Below are 22,334 nucleotides of genomic sequence, written 5' to 3'. Positions count from 1 at the left end.
AACCCTGGGCCTCTCTGCTGAGACTGCCAAAATGGGTACCAATTAATGGTGTTCTCAACTTAAACTTCTGTTAATCTTTGAGGAAAACCTAGGGTAAAAAGTTTGTTTTGGGTGTAGAGGGGGTGGCAGCCATGTTTGACTAGCCAGTCTGAATGTTTTCTAGCCTTTGACTTGTGTCTAAGGCTGAGGAGATACTCACACAGGTCCTGGGCAGCTCTTTGGTGGATCCATTCTTCCTCCACTAGTGACAAATTCCAGCACCTCCTGGTTGGTTTTGCAAGGATAGGGCATGTAGCCTAATGAGAAGATCTCCCACAGCAGCACGCCAAAGGACCTGCCACAGAAACCAGCCAACAATGCCCCTTAGGCTTTGATTTGTACCCTATTGCCTTTAGAATTTGGTCTAAAAGGCCTTCAGACAACACTATCTTGGTGCAGCATCCTAAAGCTCCAGATCACTCATACAGACAGAAAATCAGTGTGACTAAAATAAGGGTTTGTCTATATTGGAAAGATAATTTGGATGAAGTTGGGGTGTGAAAGTAAAGCACAATAGCTATTCTGGAATAACTCCATGTGTAGACAAACCCTTAGAATCAATCTGGATGGTCACCCAAACCTAATTTTGTGAGGTTCCAAAATATCAGAATAACTTATTTTAAAGTGTTGTTTCTTTCTGCACTACCTGGCTCTGGAAGTGGAAATACTAAAGCACCATTAAGGTGGTATATCTGGCTTGACTGGCAACATAAAAGTATCAGACATTGCATGAGATTTCCACTTTCTGTAGACTCAAGTTGTTTGCATAGGTGTCCAAACATTTGAGTGTTCATAATACAAGAACAAGGGGACAGCCAGTGAAACTGAAAGGCCACTCATTTAAAATTGATCATCGGGAACTCTCTCTTTTTTTTTTTTTACACAACACATTTAACCTAGCAAACTCCCTGTCACAAGGTATCATTGAGATCAAGGGTAAAATACTGGCTCCACTGAAGTCAATATGAGTTTTGCCATTGACTTTAATCTTACCAGAATTTCACCAACCCCTGTCTGATGGGAGCTAGGAAGAAACTTCTACTAAAGGTGGGTTACCTATAATTGCCCATTACAGGGATTGTACACCTTCCTTTGAAATATCTGGTGCTGGCCACTGACTGGTCTGCTCTGATACGACAGATAATCTATCCCTAATCTTTTGGAGGTCCAGGCATTGCTAATTAAATACATTGTCAGGGAACTGGGTCAGTGTGGCATTGGAAGCAATGTGCCAGCATCACTTTAAGAGGATACTGTGCTGATAGACAGGGTTCTTCACAAACTGAACACCTTCCATTTTCCAGTACGTTTTCACAAATGCTCTACTGATGGAGGTGCTTATTTTAAAACCAAAAAAGTTTATCTGAAAGGCATTTATATAAATACCATTCCCTCAGCAGCTCGCCAGAGCTTCCGCTTAAGTCTACAGTAATTTTATATTTCAGTGTCTCCGCGTTAAAATAATGCCAAAGCGAAGGAGTGATTATGCGTGTGATTATGAAGATAGCAGCATCTAAGCAGTCTTGTCAGCTATGGATGCTGAGTGACGGATGCTGAGGGTTAACAAGTTAGAAGTGTCTGACAGTGATGTTATTGAAAATCAGGCTCCTGCTTGTTTGGATTTTAAAACTGTGCTTTAATATCAGGCATTTAAACAGCCCTTCCCCTCTGCACTTTGCTGCCACATACTGCAAACGTGCAGTCCTGCAGCCAGCTTTTGCAACCCGGACATGCTGCACCACTAGTACCTTAGCATAGTGTTGGGGCATTGCAAGGCTGACAAACGTGCTGTCACCCAGCTTCTTCTTTCCACAGGCTGCAGCCCCTGGCAGTGGAAAGCCCTGTTAGAGTCAGGGGTTCAGTGGTGCAAACCAGCTCCAGGACCTGCTCTGCTAGATGGCCCAGAACCATCTGGAGCAGTCCATAAAGTGGGCAAGGCTGGACAGAGATGAAGCAGGGCCAGCACACATGGGAAATACACTGATTAAGCATATCTTTCAGGCAGATTCTGCCAATGGGGTCCCTGCCAGGCAAAGAGCAGCAGCATCAGCGGTGAACCCTGCTTCTGGACAGCTGTCCCCTGGGCTGTAAATTGTAGCCATTCGTAGCATAATGTGAAGGGGTGCTGCACACCCAAAGGAGTGTGTCTGCGTATTTTTATGTATTCTACTGATGTTGGGCCAGATTCTTAAATTCTCACTCAGGACTCATTTAGTCAAAACTCTAATTGAAGACAAAGTGAAGAATTCTTGATTTCTTCTGCTAGGACTTTGGGCAACTTTGACATGTTTAAAGCTTTATCTGTGAGAAGACCTCAATTCCTGATGACCAGCTGACGTCGCCACATGTGCATTGGACTCCCTAACCGCCCCCCCCCCCCCCGGCTGGCTTGCAGAGGTGAGTAAAAGGTAATCGTCACCAGGTATCGGTCTTGGAGGTGAAGATCCCCTCTAGGAAAGCCTCTGGTGGCATCCACTTGACAGGCAGCATGGCTCTCCCTCCTTTGCGATAGTAGCTTGCCCTGGGAAGACCAAATGCAAGGAGAATTAAGGGCTTTGAATCAAATTCCACAGGGGCTGAAAGGGGTCAGATGAATAACGAGTCTTTCCCACTCCGCCAATTGGGGGCAGAATAAACCCAGACAATTCTGTGCGAGAATTGATAAGCAAGAACTTTGTAACCCTCAGAGTTGATAAAAGAGACTAAAATGAATTCTTTAAAGGTGATGTCTGGGCAAAACAGGGTCTTTGCACAAGTTCAAGAAGCTTGGCCTCTGGTTCAGTGATGGAAGAGGCTAACTACTGAACCAGGGCCTCCTGAAGAACATGATGCCTTGAAGAATCCACTTATTTTTGGACTGCCAGATGAATGCTTGGCTTTGTATCCTGTTTTCCCACAATTGAAACTCCACCACAGAGACTGGTTCCCAGATGGTTCCCTGACCTGGTTTTCCAGTTGGCTGCACTTCATATGGTCACCTACACTGGTGCACACTGAATGGGGAACAGGTCTCAAATGCAACCATTTTGAGCTGGTGTGGATTTTACACCCACTTTGCACGGGCGCAATGACTCTCCAAGGTGCAGGGCAACAGTGCAGTGTTTATTTCAGAAACCTTGGGTTTGTCACTAGATTTTTTTAAACTTAAGTGCACTGAATGCCAATGAGCTGGAATTGGTGAATGCATTTGTGCATGCTAGTCTGGACACAAGAAACATTAATAGTGTGCCCCCTGGAACAAACATACATGGTATGTCCAGATTAGCATGTGCAAATGTGTTAGCTCAGTGGCTTTCAACCTCTTTTCATTTGCAGACCCCTAAACATTTTGAATGGAGGTGTGGACTCCTTTGGAAATCTTAGACCTAGTGTGCAGAAGCCCAGGGGTCTGCAGACCACAGGTTGAAAACCACTGTGTTAGCCAACTTAACTGACAAGCAATTAACTGGAGTAAATAGTCTAGTGTAGACAACTCCCCTAGAGATAATGGCTGGCTCCATTGGGGTGATTCTAGCTCAGCTGTCATGGGACAGCTCATATTTTTCAGACATACATGTGATCCCTCCACGCTCTGGAGATGTCATTTCATTTACTTTTCTCCAAGCAAATTGAATACTCCTGCTCCTTACCTGTATATATCTCGGGCCATTCCAAAATCACCAATTTTGGCTACTCGTCCTGTCCCAGTGCAGGTCAGCAGGCAGTTCCTTGCAGCTATATCCCTTAAAAGAGAAATGGAGTTATGAATTATAATACCTTATGAAATGGTTACCAGGGTAACTGCACTTCCTACACATCTTGGTCTCTCCAGGTACCACCCACACTGTAGGTGTCAGGCCTCATGCTTTGTTAGGGTGGAAACATGCATTTCTCTCATTCTCAGGCCAGGTGGCAGTCCTCTGTATCAGCAGTGATCAGTGTGGCAGATCTGCCTTGGGCTCAGACCTTGCAGTACTATTTCCTCGGGGACATAGGTTTGATGTGGTTTCCATTATATACAGGGTTTACGGTTTGGTTCAATGGCTCTCAGCACCTCCACTGTGCAAATTGTTCCAGCGCCCCTGCCTGGGGACAGTCTTCTTAGCATCTGTGCAACATGCCTCAGGTGGCACATGACTAGGATTCATCACCGATATTGGTCCGCTGGTTGGATCATTAGCTTCCCTGGCTTGAGCCAGGCACTGACAGGAAGTGCAACATGAACTCCGATCCATGCCCACCCCTTGAGGACAATGACAGTGGTAATTAGTGACCAAGCAGCTTCCTTAAAGTATCATTTATTTAGAACAAAAGCATTTAAAAAAAATACCCATCCTAAAATCAATAAACCAGCCTAAATTTGCAAAGCCTGCGTTTCTCTAAGGCTTACCGTCCCCTGGATCTGAACAGGACAATTTCATTAGACTGCCACTGCAAAGTCTACCTGTGCCAGCCTGCCTGGCTAGACAGTCGCTCACCAGTGAACTTCACCATCTGCCCCGCAGAGAGGCTTTTCCTTTGATCTCTAATTCCCAGCCTGGCAAACAGTGTTTACAGTGTGTTGGAGACAAGAAACAGGCTCTCTGATGCTAATAGCTGAACCCCATTGTCTTTCTAGTGTGTACCTAGATGGTCTTCCCTGTTTGCTGTTCCCACAGACTTTATTAAGTTAAATCAATACATTCACACAGGAAGTTCTTATAACACCAATGTAAGTTACAGTCTCTCTCAGTAATTAGGTTACATATCAATATTCTTAGATTCTTACATCACAGCTCGTATAGTACTCATAACATGATTACATATCAGATCCATTCCTGTTACATCTTACATATTTAGGTTTAAAAAAAGGGGGGGGGGGATTATAGGAGCTGAACTGGTGAGCCTTACATGAGTAACCCTCACTCCCACAAGTGACCACACTGAAATTAAGCCATAGTAGGATTAGGCCTTTGTTTATTAAAAATGATTGCTATGTTGTTCTAATTCTTATTAATGGCAGATACTACATAGCACCTAAATGGAGCTTCTTCATCCAAAAATCTCAAAGCATTTTGCAAGGGTAAGCACCATCTCCATTATATAAAGTGGGAAACTGAGTCAGAGCTCACACAGAAAGTCAATGTTAGAGTCAGGCCAGAACCCAGTTCTCCCACTTTAGCCATTTGCTAACATAGCCTCCCTTCCTCTTGGATTTTTTTTAAAGAAAGACCTGTGCCTCCTTCGCATTCTCCATAACCCTCAGTGGTGTCTCGTTTAATGCAAAATGCCATTTGACTGATATTTCCCAGAAAGAAGTTTGTATTTTCTTGGGGCTGGATCTAGCAAATCATAACTCCTACATTTAGGCTTACACCCGTCCTTAGTCCCATTGAAATTAACTGTGTTGCATCTGAGAGTAACTTTGCAGGACTCGGCCTTTAATTTGTGACACAGGAAGGAGGTGAATGCATGAGCGAAGCTGAAGAGTTTGTGTTTGTTCTAAAGTACCATTGTGCTCTGAAAAGCACCTTGTTAAAAATAATGAAACGGGGGGGGGGAGGGGTGTGTCTGTCTTTAATTGTGTCTTGGTGATGGCCAGAAAAATGTGTGTACTTTGCAAGTAAAATATTTCTTCTCCCCACCAGCCTTGAAAACTCCCCCTGCATCTGAAAAACAAGCTGGGGTTTTGCTTTTTACCTCATCACCACAGTAACAAAATTGTTCCAGGACAAATGATAACCTCAGTGACACTTGTGCAATCCCCCTGTCTTCAGTGGGTTTAGATAGGTGTAACAGATTGAAGCTTAGTACACAAGTCTTTTATTGATGATGTACACAAAGGAATAGGATCCATACTGTTCCCTCGTAGATGTTCTGGCTCTGCAGTGCTGAGAGCAGTCAAGCTTATTTTAGTCAGTAAAATCAGCAGATAGGACTCTGACTACACACAGGGGGCAGATCTGCTGAGTGGGAAGGTGTCTTTTATATAGTCACTTTTCTGAGCAGAAGGGCACTTTAAGGCAAGTTCTGTTATTTGCCTGAAAAATGTGTGTCTCTCTCTCTCTCTCTCTCTCTCTGTGTGTATATATATATATATATATATATATATATATATATATATATATATACACACAGAGTGATGAGCTGCCAAAATCTTAACAACCGGTTCCCTCCTAACCCCACGAGGGGATCGTGGCAGGCCCCCTCCCCCCTCCCGGGACCCCTGCCCCATCCACCCCCCATCCCCTGACTGCCCCCAGAACCAGGCAGGAGGGTCTCGTGGGCCACCGTAGTGGGTGCCCACCGCACCCCGCCCCTAAGAGCCAGAGAGACCTGCCGGGGGACGAGGTGGGGAGTCCCAGCAGTGCTTACCTGGGGCGGCTCCCAAGAAGTATCTGGCAGGTCCCTCTGGCTCCTAGAGGCGGGGTAGCATAGCTGGGGGGCGGGGAGCGGCCGCTCCCCCCACTCATCACATTAAAAGTGGTGCCTTAGGCACTGACTCCGTGGGTGATCTGGGGCTGGGGCACCCATGGGAAAAATTTGGTGGGTGCAGAGCTCCCCGCTCCCAGCCCCAGCTCACCTCCTCTCTGCCTCCGCCCTGAACGTGCCACCCTGCTCTGCTTCTCCGCGTGCCCCCACCCCCTCCGTCGCTTCCCGCGGATCATCTGTTCGCGCGGGAAGCCTGGGAGGGCTGAGAAACAGGCAGCAGCTTCGCACTCAGGCCCAGGGAGGCGGAGGCGAGCGGGGTCAGGGAGTGGTTCCCCTGTGCGCCCCCCAAGTTACCTGCTGTGGCAAGGGCGGCCCTCCTCACGCCCCCTCCCGCCCCTGCCCCGGTTAACCTCCGCTCCACCTCTGCGAGCCTGAGCGCGAAGCCGCCGCTTGCCACTCAGCCCTCCCAGGCTTCCCGCACGAACAGCTGATTCGTGGAAAGCCAGGGGCGGGGGGCGGAGAAGCAGAGCAGGGCGGTGCGTTCAGGGGAGGAGGCGGAGGTGAGGTGAGCTGGGTGCGGGGCGGGGAGCTGCCGGTGGGTGCTCTGCACCCACCAAATTTTCCCTTTGGGTGCTCCAGCCCCGAAGCACCCACGGAACTGGTGCCTAAGGCGCCACTTTTGTCCGGTTGTTAAATTTAGAAGCCCTTTTAGAACCAGTTGTCCCGCGAAGGACTTCTAAATTTAACAACCGGTTCCAGCGAACCGGCTCCACTGTGTGATAGATATAGATAGATATATATAACAGGGAAAATTCTGTATTACCTGAGAATTTTCATTCTAGAACCTTCTGTGTCAGATGGTATTCACAGTGGGGTGTTCCCCAATTCCAGGGTGACTGGAGGCAGACCAAATCTTGGCTCTGAGGTGGGGATTACGTTGGCCCCCCCAAAAGAACTCTCCAGAAAGACAGCACCCAAAACTGAAAAATCCTAACTGTATAAAAGTATTATTCAACTCAAACTCTTTACAGCAGAGCCTTGACATAAAATGTAAGGATTTCCTGGAGGAACACCTCTTCCCTTTCAAACTACTCAACAAACGAGCAACGGCCAGAATAAAACCGTAGATATAATGCAGTCCTCCAAGGGAAGGTCACACTATCTGACATGGAGGGTCCTAGAATGAAAATTCAATGGTAAGACAGGATTTCCCTTTTCTCAGTCCCCTCTGTGTCAGACAGCCTTCACAGTGGGCTGTAGAAAGACGTAAATCATCCCTAGGGCAGGAGGAAGGGGAGATTCAAATTTACCCATGTAGAACTGAAAATAAACTTAAGGGTTATGGGGGCTCCCTGCTCCAAAACACTCCTCTACCAAATGCTGCATCAGCACAGGTGGGGATGTCAAGTCTAGAGTGTTTGAGAAAAGGTGGCTGGAAGACCCTGTAATAGCATTTCATGCCTCCTCATATATGTGATTTCTCTGCCCACAAAATTGCTGCTCTTTTCACAGTGTGCACAGTAAGGCTTTTGTACCTGAGGCTTTTGAATGCCTTTGTTATAGAAAGAAAAGGAGGACTTGTGGTACCTTAGAGACTAACAAATTTATTTGGGCATAAGCTTTCGTGGGCTAAAACCCACTTCATCGGATGCATGCAGTGGAAAATACAGTGCGGAGATTTTATATACACAGAGAACATGAAACAATGGGTGTTACCATACACACTGCAACAAGAGTGATCAGGTAAGGTGAGCTATTACCAGCAGGAGAGCCGGGCGGGGGGGGGGGGGGGAGGGAGGAGGGGAAGAAACCTTTTGTAGTGATAATCAAGATGGGCCATTTCCAGCAGTTGACAAGAATGTGTGAGGAATGGGGGGGGGGGGAATAAATATGGGGAAATAGTTTTACTTTGTGTAATGACCCATCCACTCCCAGTCTTTATTCAAGCCTAAGTTAATTGTATCCAATTTGCAAATTAATTCCAATTCAGCAGTCTCTTGTTAGTCTGTTTTTGAAGTTTTTTTGTTGAAGAATTGCCACTTTTAGGTCTGTAATCGAGTGACCAAAGAGATTGAAGTGTTCTCCGACTGGTTTTTGAATGTTATAATTCTTGACGTCTGACTTGTGCCCATTTATTCTTTTACGTAGAGACTGTCCAGTTTGGCCAATGTACATGGCAGAGGGGCATTGCTGGCACATGATGGCATATATCATATTGGTAGATGCGCAGGTCAACGAGCCTACGATGGTGTGGCTGATGTGATTAGGTCCTGTGATGGTGTCCCCTGAACAGATATGTGGACACAGTTGGCAACGGACTTTGTTGCAAGGATAGGTTCCTGGGTTAGTGGTTCTGTTGTGTGGTTGCTGGTGAGTATTTGCTTCAGGTTGGGGGGCTGTCTGTAAGCAATGACTGGCCTGTCTCCCAAGATCTGTGAGAGTGATGGGTCGTCCTTCAGGACAGGTTGTAGATCCTTGATGATGTGTTGGAGAGGTTTTAGTTGGGGGCTGAAGGTGATGGCTAGTGGCGTTCTGTTATTTTCTTTGTTGGGCCTGTCCTGTAGTTGGTAACTTCTGGGTACTCTTCTTGCTCTGTCAATCTGTTTCTTCACTTCAGCAGGTGGTAGTTGTAAGAATGCTTGATAGAGATCTTGTAGGTGTTTGTCTCTGTCTGAGGGGTTGGAGCAAATGCCACCAGGTTTGCCGTGACATTATCGGGGATACTGTTCCTGATGGCTTGTAGTCCATCTTTGTGTGGAATGTTGGTGTAGAGGGCTTCTACATCCATAGTGGCTAGGATGGTGTTTTCAGGAAGATCACTGATGGACTGTAGTTTCCTCAGGAAGTCAGTGGTGTCTCGAAGATAACTGGAAGTGCTGGTAGGATAGGGCCTGAGGAGGGAGTCTACATAGCCAGACAATCCTGCTGTCAGGGTGCCAATGCCTGAGATGATGGGGCGTCCAGGATTTCCAGGTTTATGGATCTTGGGTAGCAGATGGGCCTGTCCTGTAGCAGGTATTCTAACAAAGAAAATAACAGAACGCCACTAGTCATCACCTTCAGCCCCCAACTAAAACCTCTCCAATGGATCATCAAGGATCTACAACCTATCCTGAAGGAATAAACGGGCACAAATCAGACGTCAAGAATTATAACATTCAAAAACCAGTCAGAGAACACTTCAGTCTCTTTGGTCACTCGATTACAGACCTAAAAGTGGCAATTCTTCAACAAAAAAAACTTCAAAAACAGACTCCAATGAGAGACTGCTGAATTGGAATTAATTTGCAAACTGGATACAATTAACTTAGGCTTGAATAAAGACTGGGAGTGGATGGGTCATTACACAAAGTAAAACTATTTCCCCATGTTTATCCCCCGCCACACAGTTCCTCACACGTTCTTGTCAATTGCTGGAAATGGCCCATCTTGATTATCACTACAAAAGGTTTCTCCCCACCCCTCGGCTCTCCTGCTGGTAATAGCTCACCTTACCTGATCACTCTTGTTACAGTGTGTATGGTAACATCCATTGTTTCATGTTCTCTGTGTATATAAAATCTCCCCACTGTATTTTCCACTGCATGCATCTGATAAAGTGAGCTGTAGCTCACAAAAGCTTATGCTCAAATAAATTTGTTAGTCTCTAAGGTGCCACAAGTACTCCTTTTCTTTTTGCGGATACAGACTAATACGGCTGCTATTCTGAAACCTTTGTTATAGAAATTTTTATTCCTCTGTTGGCTCTGTTCACATCTAACTTATGCATTTCTATGCTCTTAGAGTGCTTGGTTTCATTCAAAAAGGCAACAATACCATTTCCTATTACATGTGGTGACCTTGGAGATAGAGGCCTTGGGAGTCTACAGCACTGCCATGTTTGGTGGAATGTGTATCTGAAGTATAACTGAGAGCATACCAAGCTCTGCAGTCCTTTGGACAAGGAGGTGTTGAGTAGGCAAGACAGTTTCAGTGAGAAGAGGAAGACAGCTACCAACTGTGATGCTGACAAGTAGTTTTATGTGGACTTGTAGATCCTACACACAGATCCAGATTATGACTGGAGGTGTGTATTGCTACAGGACTGATAAGAGGAGTGGTCCTCAGGAATCTGTTGTGTGACAGTGATGGGAGATTCTCATGAATTTCTTACAGTGCAATATGCCTGACTTTGCTGGCTGGCCTTTCCAAAAAGTGTTGCCCTGGAGCCCCATGGTCAGACCATCTAATCAAAACGCTAGACCATCTTTTGCTTCAGCTGACTTTGCCCTGATGTGTGTCCCTTGTAACACCAACATCTAAACCTCAAGTTACCCACAGACATAATCTGTGAATGTCCTCTCAGATGCTAGGAGGGTGTTTATCAGCTTCTCAGAATGAGTGATTATAGATCTTTCCTCTCAGTTTCCCAGCTGATGGGCTAGGCAGGTTTGGATATTGGTTCAGGATAGGTCACTCTTGAGCTATGTTTTATGTATTTGTTGGGAGTTTGAGAGAAGGTTTGAGCTACATCTGAATCAGGTCTGAGAACCAAGACCTGAGGGTTTATGAGAAGAGGTTTATAATCACTGTGGCCTGTTCCTTCACAATCTTCACCTTCAGTGGCTGAGGGAGGAAAGGTATAAAGTAGGCCTTTTAGCCCACTTCTGAGATAAGAGGTGTGACGTTACACCCCCTATTCTTCAAGGAAATATGGTTATGATATGAATATGGTATAACTAAGATATAATTTATGCAAGATGGCTCATGTGAGGTATCATTGGAAAGGTTATGATTTACTGAATGTGTTTATCCAATTTGTATGCATGTATAATTTTTGTATCTGAAGCTAGGAATATTGACCATGTTTTTGTATTTCAAATGTGCTATGGTGGATGAGGCCAAACAATGTTAGTGGCTTATTAAAGAAATGTACACAAGCATAAGGATTACCCCAGGAACTGTGTGTAATAGAAGCCTCTCAGAGATAGCTCTACACAATGGGAACTGTTTGACCCAGGTCACAGCAAAAAAGCTTTCCAGCAAGTTGGGGGGGAAGATGTAAAAGAGGGACAATGACAACAGGAGGGGTCCTCACTCTCCCTATGACAACACACTTGAAAACCCCTGAGGAACAAAGACTGAAGTGTGAAAAGTTATGGTCCCAGGCTAAGATCTTTAGCCTGTGTATGAAAACCTAGGAAAGCCAAGACAACTTGTGTCTTAAGAATCTGCCAGCCTGTTTATCACTCAGGATGAGAATTTGCTAATTTGTATCCTACCTACCGAGTGTGTCAAGCTTAGTTTGCACACTTCGTTTCATTTGCTTAGTAATCTGCTTTGTTCTGTTTGCTATCCCTTTAACCACTTAAAATCTGCCTATTATAGTTAATAAAAATTTGTTTTGTTTATTATTAAACCCAGTTTATGCAATTTCTAGCTGTGGGGGGCAGCAAGAAGTCATGCACATCTCTCTTCACATTGAGGAAGAGGGAGCATTTTATGAGCTTGTGCTGTATGGATATTTCTATGCAGTGCAAGACAGTAGTGTTTTGGGTTTGTCTCCCCAAAGGGGTGGGCACGTGAGTGCTGAGGGAGTCCTGTCACACAGAGCTGACTTCAGTCTGTGTCTGCAGTGGGGTGTGGCCCTACCTACACACACACAAAAAGGAATATGTGTGTGTGTGTGTGTGTGCATGCGCTGCAAGAGGCTGGAGAGCCTAATTCAGCCAAGCAGGGAGCGGGAACCCAGGCTGATTGAGCAGGGGAGGCTCAGTTGAACCCCAGCACATCAGGTGGCATCCTAGAAGTGGAATCTAACCCGTCACAAGATAATCAACAGCCTCTGCCTTCAAGTGTTTCCTCCTCTCCTCTTTTGGTTCTCCAACTGGACTTGGGTGCAAAGAAGTTCATCAATAAGCTTCCAACCTGGCCAGAGATGCACCAAAAAGCTAGCTGATCTAGACCGCATTCCCTTAGTTCTAAGTGTGTCTTGCTGAGTCAGTTGACCATGACTCTCCTTCTTGGTATAGAACCCCAAAGAACAGAGTAAGAGCATCTGTCCAGGACATGAACAAGGCTACCTCTCTCAGCAGTGTTGAAGGTTTTCTGCCTTCTTAGCAGTTATATACACAGTTAAAAAAGAATCTTCTGTTGGAAAAGGAGTGATCTTGATGTCCATAACATGAAGCAGGTTGTACCCCATGTCGCCTACTTGGTCTACGTCCCCCCACCACCCCGCAAACCACATAGGAGTCCATATACATTCCCCCTACATGGTGTCCAGAATCTGTAGTTAAGACCAGCTTCTCTGGAAACTATGATCAGGTAGCTGTTAAATAATATTAAATTCACCAAGTGATACTAGTACTGGCTCTGGACCAAGATCTTCATATACTTATTTGCTGCAATTGCTGTCTGGAAATGAAGCAAGATTAGGACTGGGTATCCACATGAGACCAAGTAGCACAGGAGCTGAGTCAGATATTTTATCTTGGGAGATGTGTGCTAATGTTTGGCAAATCAGACAATATATTCTTCTGAAATGAAATAAAGATAGTTTTGGATGATAACTGAGATGCTGGAATTTTGTAAGAGCTGTAACTGGCCCTTCCACTTGTTCGCACAAAGCCAGGTTTCTGAAGGCTTTCAGCTATGTCTTCTGGGCTCTGTATAATCTGATGAGAATGTTGGCCAGACCAGAGTAGACATGTATCCCTTTCACTTGAAGGGACAGATGATACAGAATTTGTGAATACCCAGGTAGAATTTATGAGTCCAAACGGAAGTATTCTATATTGAAAATGCATCTTGTTGTAACAGAAGCTAAAGTATCCCCTGGGTGACTCTCCCTGATCATATCTTCAGTAGGTCTCCAGGATATTTATTTTCATATTCTGAAGTTTTGGGAAGATAGTGCTGTAATGATGGATTTCAGTATTTCTACCTGGAATATTGATCTCCTTATGGACTTGTTGAGAGACCTGAGATCTAAAATGGGTTGCATGCCATTGTTTCTGCGTACAACAAAGCATCTTGTGTCCCTTCCAAAATATCTCTTTTCCCCCTCCCCCCACTGAACTGGTTCTATCATTTCAGTGCGTAGGAGATGGTCTATTGTGCCCTTCATCTTCTGATGCTATGAAGGGACTTTGCTGGTTAATTTTAACATACTGTGGGGAAAGGATAAACTTGTTCCTAGGATAAGGAGTGAGTTCTATTGAATAGCCTTCCCTGATGTTCTCAAGCACCCATTTTCTGAGGTGGTTCACCCACATATGAGGGCCCACACTGTATAGTGACCTTCACAGAGAGAGTGAAATCTCTCGGAACACCGAAAAACAAAAGAAATGTTTGGGGCTGGGTGGTTTTCCAGAGAATCTCAGCCGGAGTCTTCCAACTCTTAGGATAGGTATCAATGACCTCCTCTGCTACATAATCTCCATGCTGGAACCTGGAGAGACAATGGCTTCAAAGGGAACACTGGCTGAGATAAGGGAGCTTGAATAGTCTCCCACCGGAAGGAGTGAGGGACGTAGCCCCTGGCATACAGCCTCAGCAATGCCTTTGTCTCTGTGCTACCCAAAGAGTGCCTCAACAAAATATTTGGAAGGACACCAGATGTTAGTCCACAATTCCAGTTTCTTCAGTTGGAGTCATAGTTGCCCCCAGGACCTGTCTTTGGAAGTTTTGAATGTACAGCAAATCAGAATCAGGTGAAGTATCAGGCCTGAAAAAGCTACTTGGGAAATGTAGTTTAAAATAGATTTATGGAGGACTTGGGATGTGTATGTCGGGGGGCACATGCTCCCAAGGGCATCCCAAGAGTGTGTAGACCTACGCAATAAGAGGCTGCAGCCAATACTCCCAAGGCTGAGGTTGCTGTATCCAAGTTTAGTCTGAGTGATGATCATATTGTCCTGTCTGTGGATCCTGTCTCACTCAGTTGATATGGCTATATGCTTCACTATGGCCACAGCAGGGTTAAGCTTAAGCAGAGTAAGAAGACCTTTTTTGTTCTTAGGTATAAGTAGGTCTTGCTAGGGAATTCCCATCCAACTTCATCACAGCCACAAAGCAGGCAAGGAAGAATTACACAGCTCTTCAGCTTTGCCAGTTTCTTTGTTTGGTTTTATGTTTTTAGAAAATAAAACACTAAGCATTTGTGAAGCTAGAGCCCCCATTCATGCTTAACTCTGCAAAGCTTAGTTGAGCATCTGAGGTATCTCACTCAAAGCCTCAGACTTAGAGATTTCCTCCTCTCCTTTAGAGGGGGAGTCTCTCCTGAGAGGTTTTAAGACTTTGTGCTGCCCCTTTAAGAGCTGGTTGTGACCAGTGTCCTTCACTAGTCCCTGGGCCAAACACCTGAGAGCAGGGATCCTGTGCAGGAGTCAGTGCATTACCAAGCAGCCTGGAACAACAATCTGCAGGTATGAATCCTGCATACCTCCCTAAGGAAAGCAGTAGCCACTTCATGACCTCCTGTGGGACTCCTAGAAGCTGGTCCATCTCTCGGAGAGCAGGATCTGAAACTCTTCATCCTGCGCTCCCTGATGCTGGGTCTGGGCTAAGTGGGGACCAACCGCAGTCTGCACCTAATGAAGAGTGAGTTGGAGCCACCGGAGACAAATTGCCCATTGGTATCTGAGAATTCACAGGAGTTGGAATGTTTCATGGCTTGCTTTGAAAGCAGTAGGAATAGGGATTCCATCTTTGGAGGAGGGGAGGGGGTTTGAAAAAAAACTTGTCCCATGTGTCTGTTGGAACCTAGAGCCTGACACTGGTTCTGGCCTGGTCTCAGTGGAGGGAATTTCCATGTGACCTGCTCAACGATCTCAGTCTGGACCTTGCCCCCATACTGGCTGGGAGCTGGGTTCCTGCAGGCTGCCTGCCTTTACTGAGGGGAGAAAGCCAAAAGAATTTGAGTTTAGCTGCTTTGAGGAGAAAATCATTGAGGGCAATGAAGAAATCAAGATACAGAGAAAAGTCTTTCACAAGTCCTATGCCAGGTCTGGTCCAGAGGGAGTCCTGGATTCTACCGTGTACACCACTTGGAAGCAAAGCAGTCTGGGGAGTTCTACCTGAGGGCTGGTCCGAAACCAAGGGCTCAGAGCAAAGATCTGAGTCACTACAGGGACTGCGAACAGCCCCCTGTGGAGACTTTCTGATGTGGAAGAGACTGAGAAACAGTTTATAAGACAGCTATGAAACTCCTCAGCCTCTCGCATGTAATTCAGCTTCTGATGAGTCATTTGTCACACTGTATGGACTATGTTGAGTAAGGGGTGCCACATACCTGTATCAGCTCAGGAGGAGCTGCAGAAAGGAAGTGTGACTCAGGACAACCCTCTGAGTTTGAATTCTTCTGAAGCTCCTGCTTTGTGCAGGAGATAGAATATGCTGTGTTGGATGATTACTAGGCACAGCATTCACAGCCCTTCACAACTAGCCACTCTACTGCCTAGTATGGGGTATGTGTGGGAGAGGGCAGCACAGTCCTGGATCCACCCACTCCCTGTCTCTTTCTGCCTGCTTGGACTCAGACCCCGCTCTCCCTTCCCAGACAGCTTTGCAAGGAGTTAGGGTTGGGGCTTTACATCCCTTCACCCCCACACAGTCACAATTTTGCCCTGTGTCAGTAAGCTGGCAAGCCAGCACAGTCCTGAGTTGTTAACGTCCTTTTCAGAAATGTTTGCATTGAGAAGATATTATTAGAATTTCCATATGTTGTATTGTGCTTAATAATAAATAATAATCCCTTTATAGCAACATTCATCTGAGGATTTTAAAGTGCTTTGTATTGGTTAACCTTTATAATATCCCTTATTATATCCAATGTACAGAGGGGGAAAACTGAGGCACAGAGAAGTGAAGTACCTTGACTGAGGCCTCATGTTGAATCAGTGGCAGAACTGACAACACAACCCCAGTGTCCAATCTCCTCCTCCACTGCCCTAACCACAAGAGCATGAGGAAGCATGCGGAAAGCAAAACACCAGCCTCACAGTTCCCTGCTCAGATTGCTGCCTGCCTCTTGTTTGTTTCCCTCTTTTCCCTACAGTCTCTCCCACCCTTGCCTGGCAGTGTAGCGGTTAAGCCTGTTTGCTCTGCAGAAAGGGGATATGTGTGTAAGTGTGCTTCTACCTGGCTGTGGATATTCTGCTCTGCCTGCCACTGTGAAGCCTCCCCTTCCTAGCATAGCTGCACCCTGTTACTGTGTAGCACACACACCATGGGCATGTCTATGTTGGAGCTGGAGGCGTAATTTTTAGCTCAGGCAGATATACTCATGCTAACTTTGATTGAGCTAGTGTGCTAAAAAAGAGCAGCGTAGCTTTGGCTGCATGGGTGGTGAGACAGGCTAGCTACCCTGAGTACAATCCCATTTGAAACCTACTCCCGCCTCCTGGGTGTGGGTCCCTGCTCCTTTCACTGACATGAGCTGGGCACATGATGGCTTTTAGAGCTGTGGCGGTGACAGGTGAATTCAGCAAGGTGCCTGGGAATTACATGAACTGAAACCAGTTCTCAGTTGGAACGGGGAGATGCTGCCAGCCAACTGGGAATTTTTAGAAGCTACTCGTAGCCCTTGTTAGCTCTTCTTTAGCACGACATCCACAAATAGTAGGGTGGCAAATCTCATCAGCCTGATTTTACAGACGAGGAAATTGAGGCACAAAGAGGCAAACTGACTTGCAGTGAAACCGTGGCAGCGTGGGCAGCAGCATGGGTTAGCTGCTTGAGTACATACCCTGGGACCCAGGTTGGTTTGTGCTGCTGCCCAGGCTGTTGTGGCTTCATTGCTGTTGCAATCTGAGCTAGCTAGATCTGGGTATGTCTACATGTGCCGAGGTCCTACCCGTGATTGCAGTGCAGACATACCCTTCCTCCTTGTTCAGCATCCTAGCCCCTGGGCCATACTGCACAAGCCCTGCTTTGCTTTACTCTGAGTCCACCTGCTCTCTGCTTCCCTAGTCAATGGATCAAACATCAAAGGTTATTCTATGCTGATGCTACTCTAAAACAATCAACAAGTCAATTACAGCGAGGTCAGAAGAGAGAGAAATAAACTACTCCTTAGCCTCATGCACATTTGGGTAGGGTAATGCTACCATCTAGTGGAAAGCAGGAAGAACCTCAAGTGCGTATGCAATAGATATCCTGTAGATCAGTGGTCTCCAAACCTTTTTGATCAAGCACCCCATCAGTAAAAATTTTTTTGAGCACCCCCCCAATATATGTATATTTATTTATGTATAAATTATATACATGTACTACTGTACTAATATATTATGTACATTATAAAACACACAAAAAATAGACATTAAAAAAGGATGAGATAAAGATGAAAAACAATATTTTTTGCTCTCACTAAAAAAATTATTATTATTAATATTTTTAGTGAGAGCAATGTGATTGAATATGCTTCATTATTTTTGAAAATCTTGGTTTAACACTTTGTGATGCAGCGATTCGAAGGTCTGGTTAGTTCAGTTTATTTCGCACCTTGGTTTTAATGGCTGTCATAGCTGAAAAAGATGCCTCACAAAGCTACGTAGAGCCAAATGGAAGAAGTGCATCGTTGGCTGAGCTTACTAAATCACGATACTCATTTTTCAGTCCCGTCCACCAAGTATGCAACGGTTTTTGTTGAAATTCGGCTAGTAAATTTCCATCTTCCCTGATGTCAATCAGTTTTTCTTGCAAACTAATCGGAAGGTGTTGCATTTTTATATTTTTAACAAATGGGTTCAAAACCCACTGAAACTCTTCATTTGGAAGATTTTTAAACCGGTTAGAAAATTCTGTTTCCAAGTTTTTTAAGTGTGCAGATATGAGAGTTTTTATAGGTGACACACTTACATAATTTTCAGCAACAAAATCACATAACCATGGAACATTTCCAAACATCCGTTTTCAAAATGCTCTCTCCATAGCATGAGTTTCTTTTGAAAAGCAGTAACTTTCTCACTCATTGTTAAAACGTCACCTTTACCTTGAAGGGACAGATTAAGTGCGTTTATTTTTTTGAACATATCTGCTAGGTAGCATACTACTGACAGCCACCTGTCATCACAGAAAAGGTCAGCAAATTTGGAACACTTGTCTTTTTGTAAAAGAAAAATGAGTAACTCATCTTTTAGTTCGACAACTCTTAAGCACTTTGCCACGAGATAACCAGCGAACCTCTGTGTGGTACAAAATATTTTCATGGTCACTCCCCATCTCATTACAAAGTATTGTAAAGATTCTACTATTTAAAGGTCTTGTTTTTATAAAATTAACCACATCAATGACATCCTGTAGCAGTTTGTGCACTTCTGGCTCCAAACTTCTTTGCTGCAATAGCTTGCCTATGCATGGTACAGTGAATGAATTTCACATGTGGTGCTTTCTTTATTCCAGTCAAAGTAGCCACTCCATCAGTGGTTACACTTACACAGTTTTTCCATAAAACGTTGTTTTTATTAAAGAAGTCATTTACTGTTGAGAATATATATTTTCTGGTACATCTTTCCTTTAGTGGCTCACAAAAAAGTAGTTTTTCGTGTACTTCATTATTGAAACAGAATCTAGCAAATACCATAAGCTGAGACATGTTAGAAACATCTGTACTTTCATCCACCTGTGTAGCAAACCTCCCACGCTGCGTAATTTGTTCTAATACTTGTTTCTTCAAATCTTCAGCAATGTTTTCTATGGGTCTTCCAACAGTATTTGCTGACAAATACTTTTTAGTTAGGATTTTAGTTTGTCGCTTTATTGTTTTCCGTGTACTATTTCATCCATTTTTACCGTGGCAGGAAGAACAAGTGTTTCCCCAATGGTATGTGGCTTTTTGTCTTTCACTATTAAGTAAGAAACCTCAAAAGAGGCTTCTAAACATTTATCATCAAGTTTAGTGAAAATTTGTAAAGTACTGGATTAAGTATCGCATGACTTAGAATCATAGAATATCAGGGTTGGAAGGGACCTCAGGAGGTCATCTAGTCCAATCCCCTGCTCAAAGCAGGACCGATCCCCAATTAAATCATCCCAGCCAGGGCTTTGTCAAGCCTGACCTTAAAAACTTCTAAGGTAGGAGATTCCACCACTTCCCTAGGTAACGCATTCCAGTGTTTCACCGCCCTCCTAGTGAAAAAGTTTTTCCTAATATCCAACCTAAATCTCCCACACTGCAACTTGAGACCATTACTCCTTGTTCTGTCATCTGCTACCACTGAGAACAGTCTAGAGCCATCCTCTTTGGAACCCCCTTTCAGGTAGTTGAAAGCAGCTATCAAATCCCCCCTCATTCTTCTCTTCCGTAGACTAAACATCCCCAGTTCCCTCAGCCTCTCCTCATAAGTCATGTGTTCCAGTCCCCTAAATCATTTTTGTTGCCCTCCGCTGGACGTTTTCCAATTTTTCCACATCCTTCTTGTAGTGTGGGGCCCAAAACTGGACACAGTACTCCAGATGAGGCCTCACCAGTGTCGAATAGAGGGGAACGATCATGTCCCTTGATCTGCTGGCAATGCCCCTACTTATACATCCCAAAATACCATTGACCTTCTTGGCAACAACGGCACACTGTTGACTCATATTCAGCTTCTCGTCCACTGTAACCCCTAGGTCCTTTTCTGCAGAACTGCTGCCTAGCCATTCGGTCCCTGGTCTGTAGCGGTGCATTGGATTCTTCCGTCCTAAGTGCAGGACTCTGCACTTGTCCTTGTTGAACCTCATCAGATTTCTGTTGGCCCAATCCTCTAATTTGTCTAGGTCCCTCTGTATCCTATCCCTACCTTCCAGCATATCTACCTCTCCTCCCAGTTTAGTGTCATCTGCAAACTTGCTGAGGGTGCAATCCACACCATCTTCCAGATCATTTATGAAGATATTGAACAAAATCGGCCCCAGGACTGACCCTTGGGGCACTCCACTTGACACTGGCTGCCAACTAGACATGGAGCCATTGATCACTACCCGTTGAGCCCGACAATCTAGCCAGCTTTCTATCCACCTTATAGTCCATTTATCCAGCCCATACTTCTTTAACTTGCTGGCAAGAATACTGTGGGAGACAGTGTCAAAAGCTTTGCTAAAGTCAAGGAACACCACGTCCACTGCTTTCCCTTCATCCACAGAGCCCATTATCTCGTCATAGAAGGCAATTAGATTAGTCAGGCATGACTTGCCCTTGGTGAATCCTTGCTGACTGTTCCTGATCACTTTCCTCTCCTCTAAAGTGCTTCAGAATTGATTCCTTGAGGACCTGCTCCATGATTTTTCCAGGGACTGAGGTGAGGCTGACTGGCCTGTAGTTCCCAGGATCCTCCCTCTTCCCTTTTTTAAAGATGGGTACTACATTAGCCTTTTTCCAGTCATCCGGGACTTCTCCTGATCGCCATGAGTTTTCAAAGATAATGGCCAATGGCTCTGCAATCACATCCTCCAACTCCTTTAGCACTCTCGGATGCAACGCATCCGGCCCCATGGACTTGTGCACATCCAGCTTTTCTAAATAGTCCCGAACCACATCTTTCTCCACAGAGGGCTGGTCACCTTCTCCCCATGCTGTGCTGCCCAGTGCAGTAGTCTAGGAGCTGACCTTGTTCGTGAAGACAGAGGCAAAAAAAGCATTGAGTACATTAGCTTTTTCCACATCCTCTGTCACTAGGTTACCTCCCTCATTCAGTAAGGGGCCCACACTTTCCTTGACTTTCTTCTTGTTGCTAACATACCTGAAGAAATCCTTCTTGTTACTCTTAACATCTCTTGCTAGCTGCAACTCCAGGTGTGATTTGGCCTTCCTGATTTCACTCCTGCATGCCCGAGCAATATTTTTATACTCTTCCCTGGTCATCTGTCCAATCTTCCACTTCTTGTAAGCTTCTTTTTTGTATTTAAGATCAGCAAGGATTTCACTGTTAAGCCAAGCTGGTCGCCTGCCATATTTACTATTCTTTCTACACATCGGGATGGTTTGTCCCTGTAACCTCAATAGGGATTCCTTGAAAAACAGCCAGCTCTCCTGGACTCCTTTCCCCCTCATGTTATTCTCCCAGGGGATCCTGCCCATCAGTTCCCTGAGGGAGTCAAAGTCTGCTTTTCTGAAGTCCAGGGTCCATATTCTACTGCTTTCCTTTCTTCCTTGTGTCAGGATCCTGAACTCGACCATCTCATGGTCACTGCCTCCCAGGTTCCCATCCACTTTAGCTTCCCTTACTAATTCTTGCTGGTTTGTGAGCAGCAGGTCAAGAAGAGCTCTGCCCCTAGTTGGTTCCTCCAGCACTTGCACCAGGAAATTGTCCCCTACATTTTCCAAAAACTTTCTGGATTGTCTGTGCACTGCTGTATTGCTCTCCCAGCAGATATCAGGGTGATTGAAGTCTCCCATGAGAACCAGGGCGTGTGATCTAGTAACTTCTGCGAGTTTCCGGAAGAAAGCCTCGTCCACCTCATCCCCCTGGTCTGGTGGTCTATAGTAGACTCCCACCGCAACATCACCCTTGTTGCTCAGGCTTCTAAACTTAAACCAGAGACTCTCAGGTCTTTCTGCAGTTTCATACTTGAGCTCTGAGCAGTCATACTGATCTCTTACATACAGTGCAACTCCCCCACCTTTTCTGCCCTGCCTGTCCTTCCTGAACAGCTTATATGCATCCATGATAGTACTCCAGTCATGTGAGTTATCCCACCAAGTCTCTGTTATTCCAATCACATCAAAATTCCTTGACTTTGCCAGGACTTCCAGTTCTCCCTGCTTGTTTCCCAGGCTTCGTGCATTTGTGTATAGGCACTTGAGATAACCCGCTGATCGCCTGTCTTTCTCAGTATGAGGCAGGAGCCCTCCCCTCTCACGCGCTCCTGCTCGTGCTTCCTCCCGGTAACCCATTTCCCCACTTACCTCAGGGCTTTGGTCTCCTTCCCCCGGTGAACTTTAA

The 22,334-nt window shown here is 45.3% G+C and overlaps 1 protein-coding gene across 1 annotated transcript in view; it reads right to left on the bottom strand.

Moving 5' to 3' along the window:
• Nucleotides 1-22,334, bottom strand: part of LTK (leukocyte receptor tyrosine kinase) — a 167,558-nt gene that overhangs the window by 7,733 nt on the left and 137,491 nt on the right. The window contains exons 25-27 of the mRNA XM_073348710.1: nucleotides 3,669-3,761; nucleotides 2,459-2,560; nucleotides 200-334 (exon numbers count right to left, since the gene is read on the bottom strand). Coding sequence (XP_073204811.1) covers nucleotides 200-334; nucleotides 2,459-2,560; nucleotides 3,669-3,761 — 330 coding nt within the window. The remainder of the gene's footprint in view (nucleotides 1-199; nucleotides 335-2,458; nucleotides 2,561-3,668; nucleotides 3,762-22,334) is intronic.

The sequence above is a fragment of the Lepidochelys kempii genome, chromosome 6 (genome assembly GCF_965140265.1).
Source record: "Lepidochelys kempii isolate rLepKem1 chromosome 6, rLepKem1.hap2, whole genome shotgun sequence".
Lineage (NCBI taxonomy): Eukaryota > Metazoa > Chordata > Testudines > Cheloniidae > Lepidochelys > Lepidochelys kempii.
Note: the sequence above shows the minus strand (reverse complement) of the source record. Positions and strands in the feature narration are given on the sequence as shown.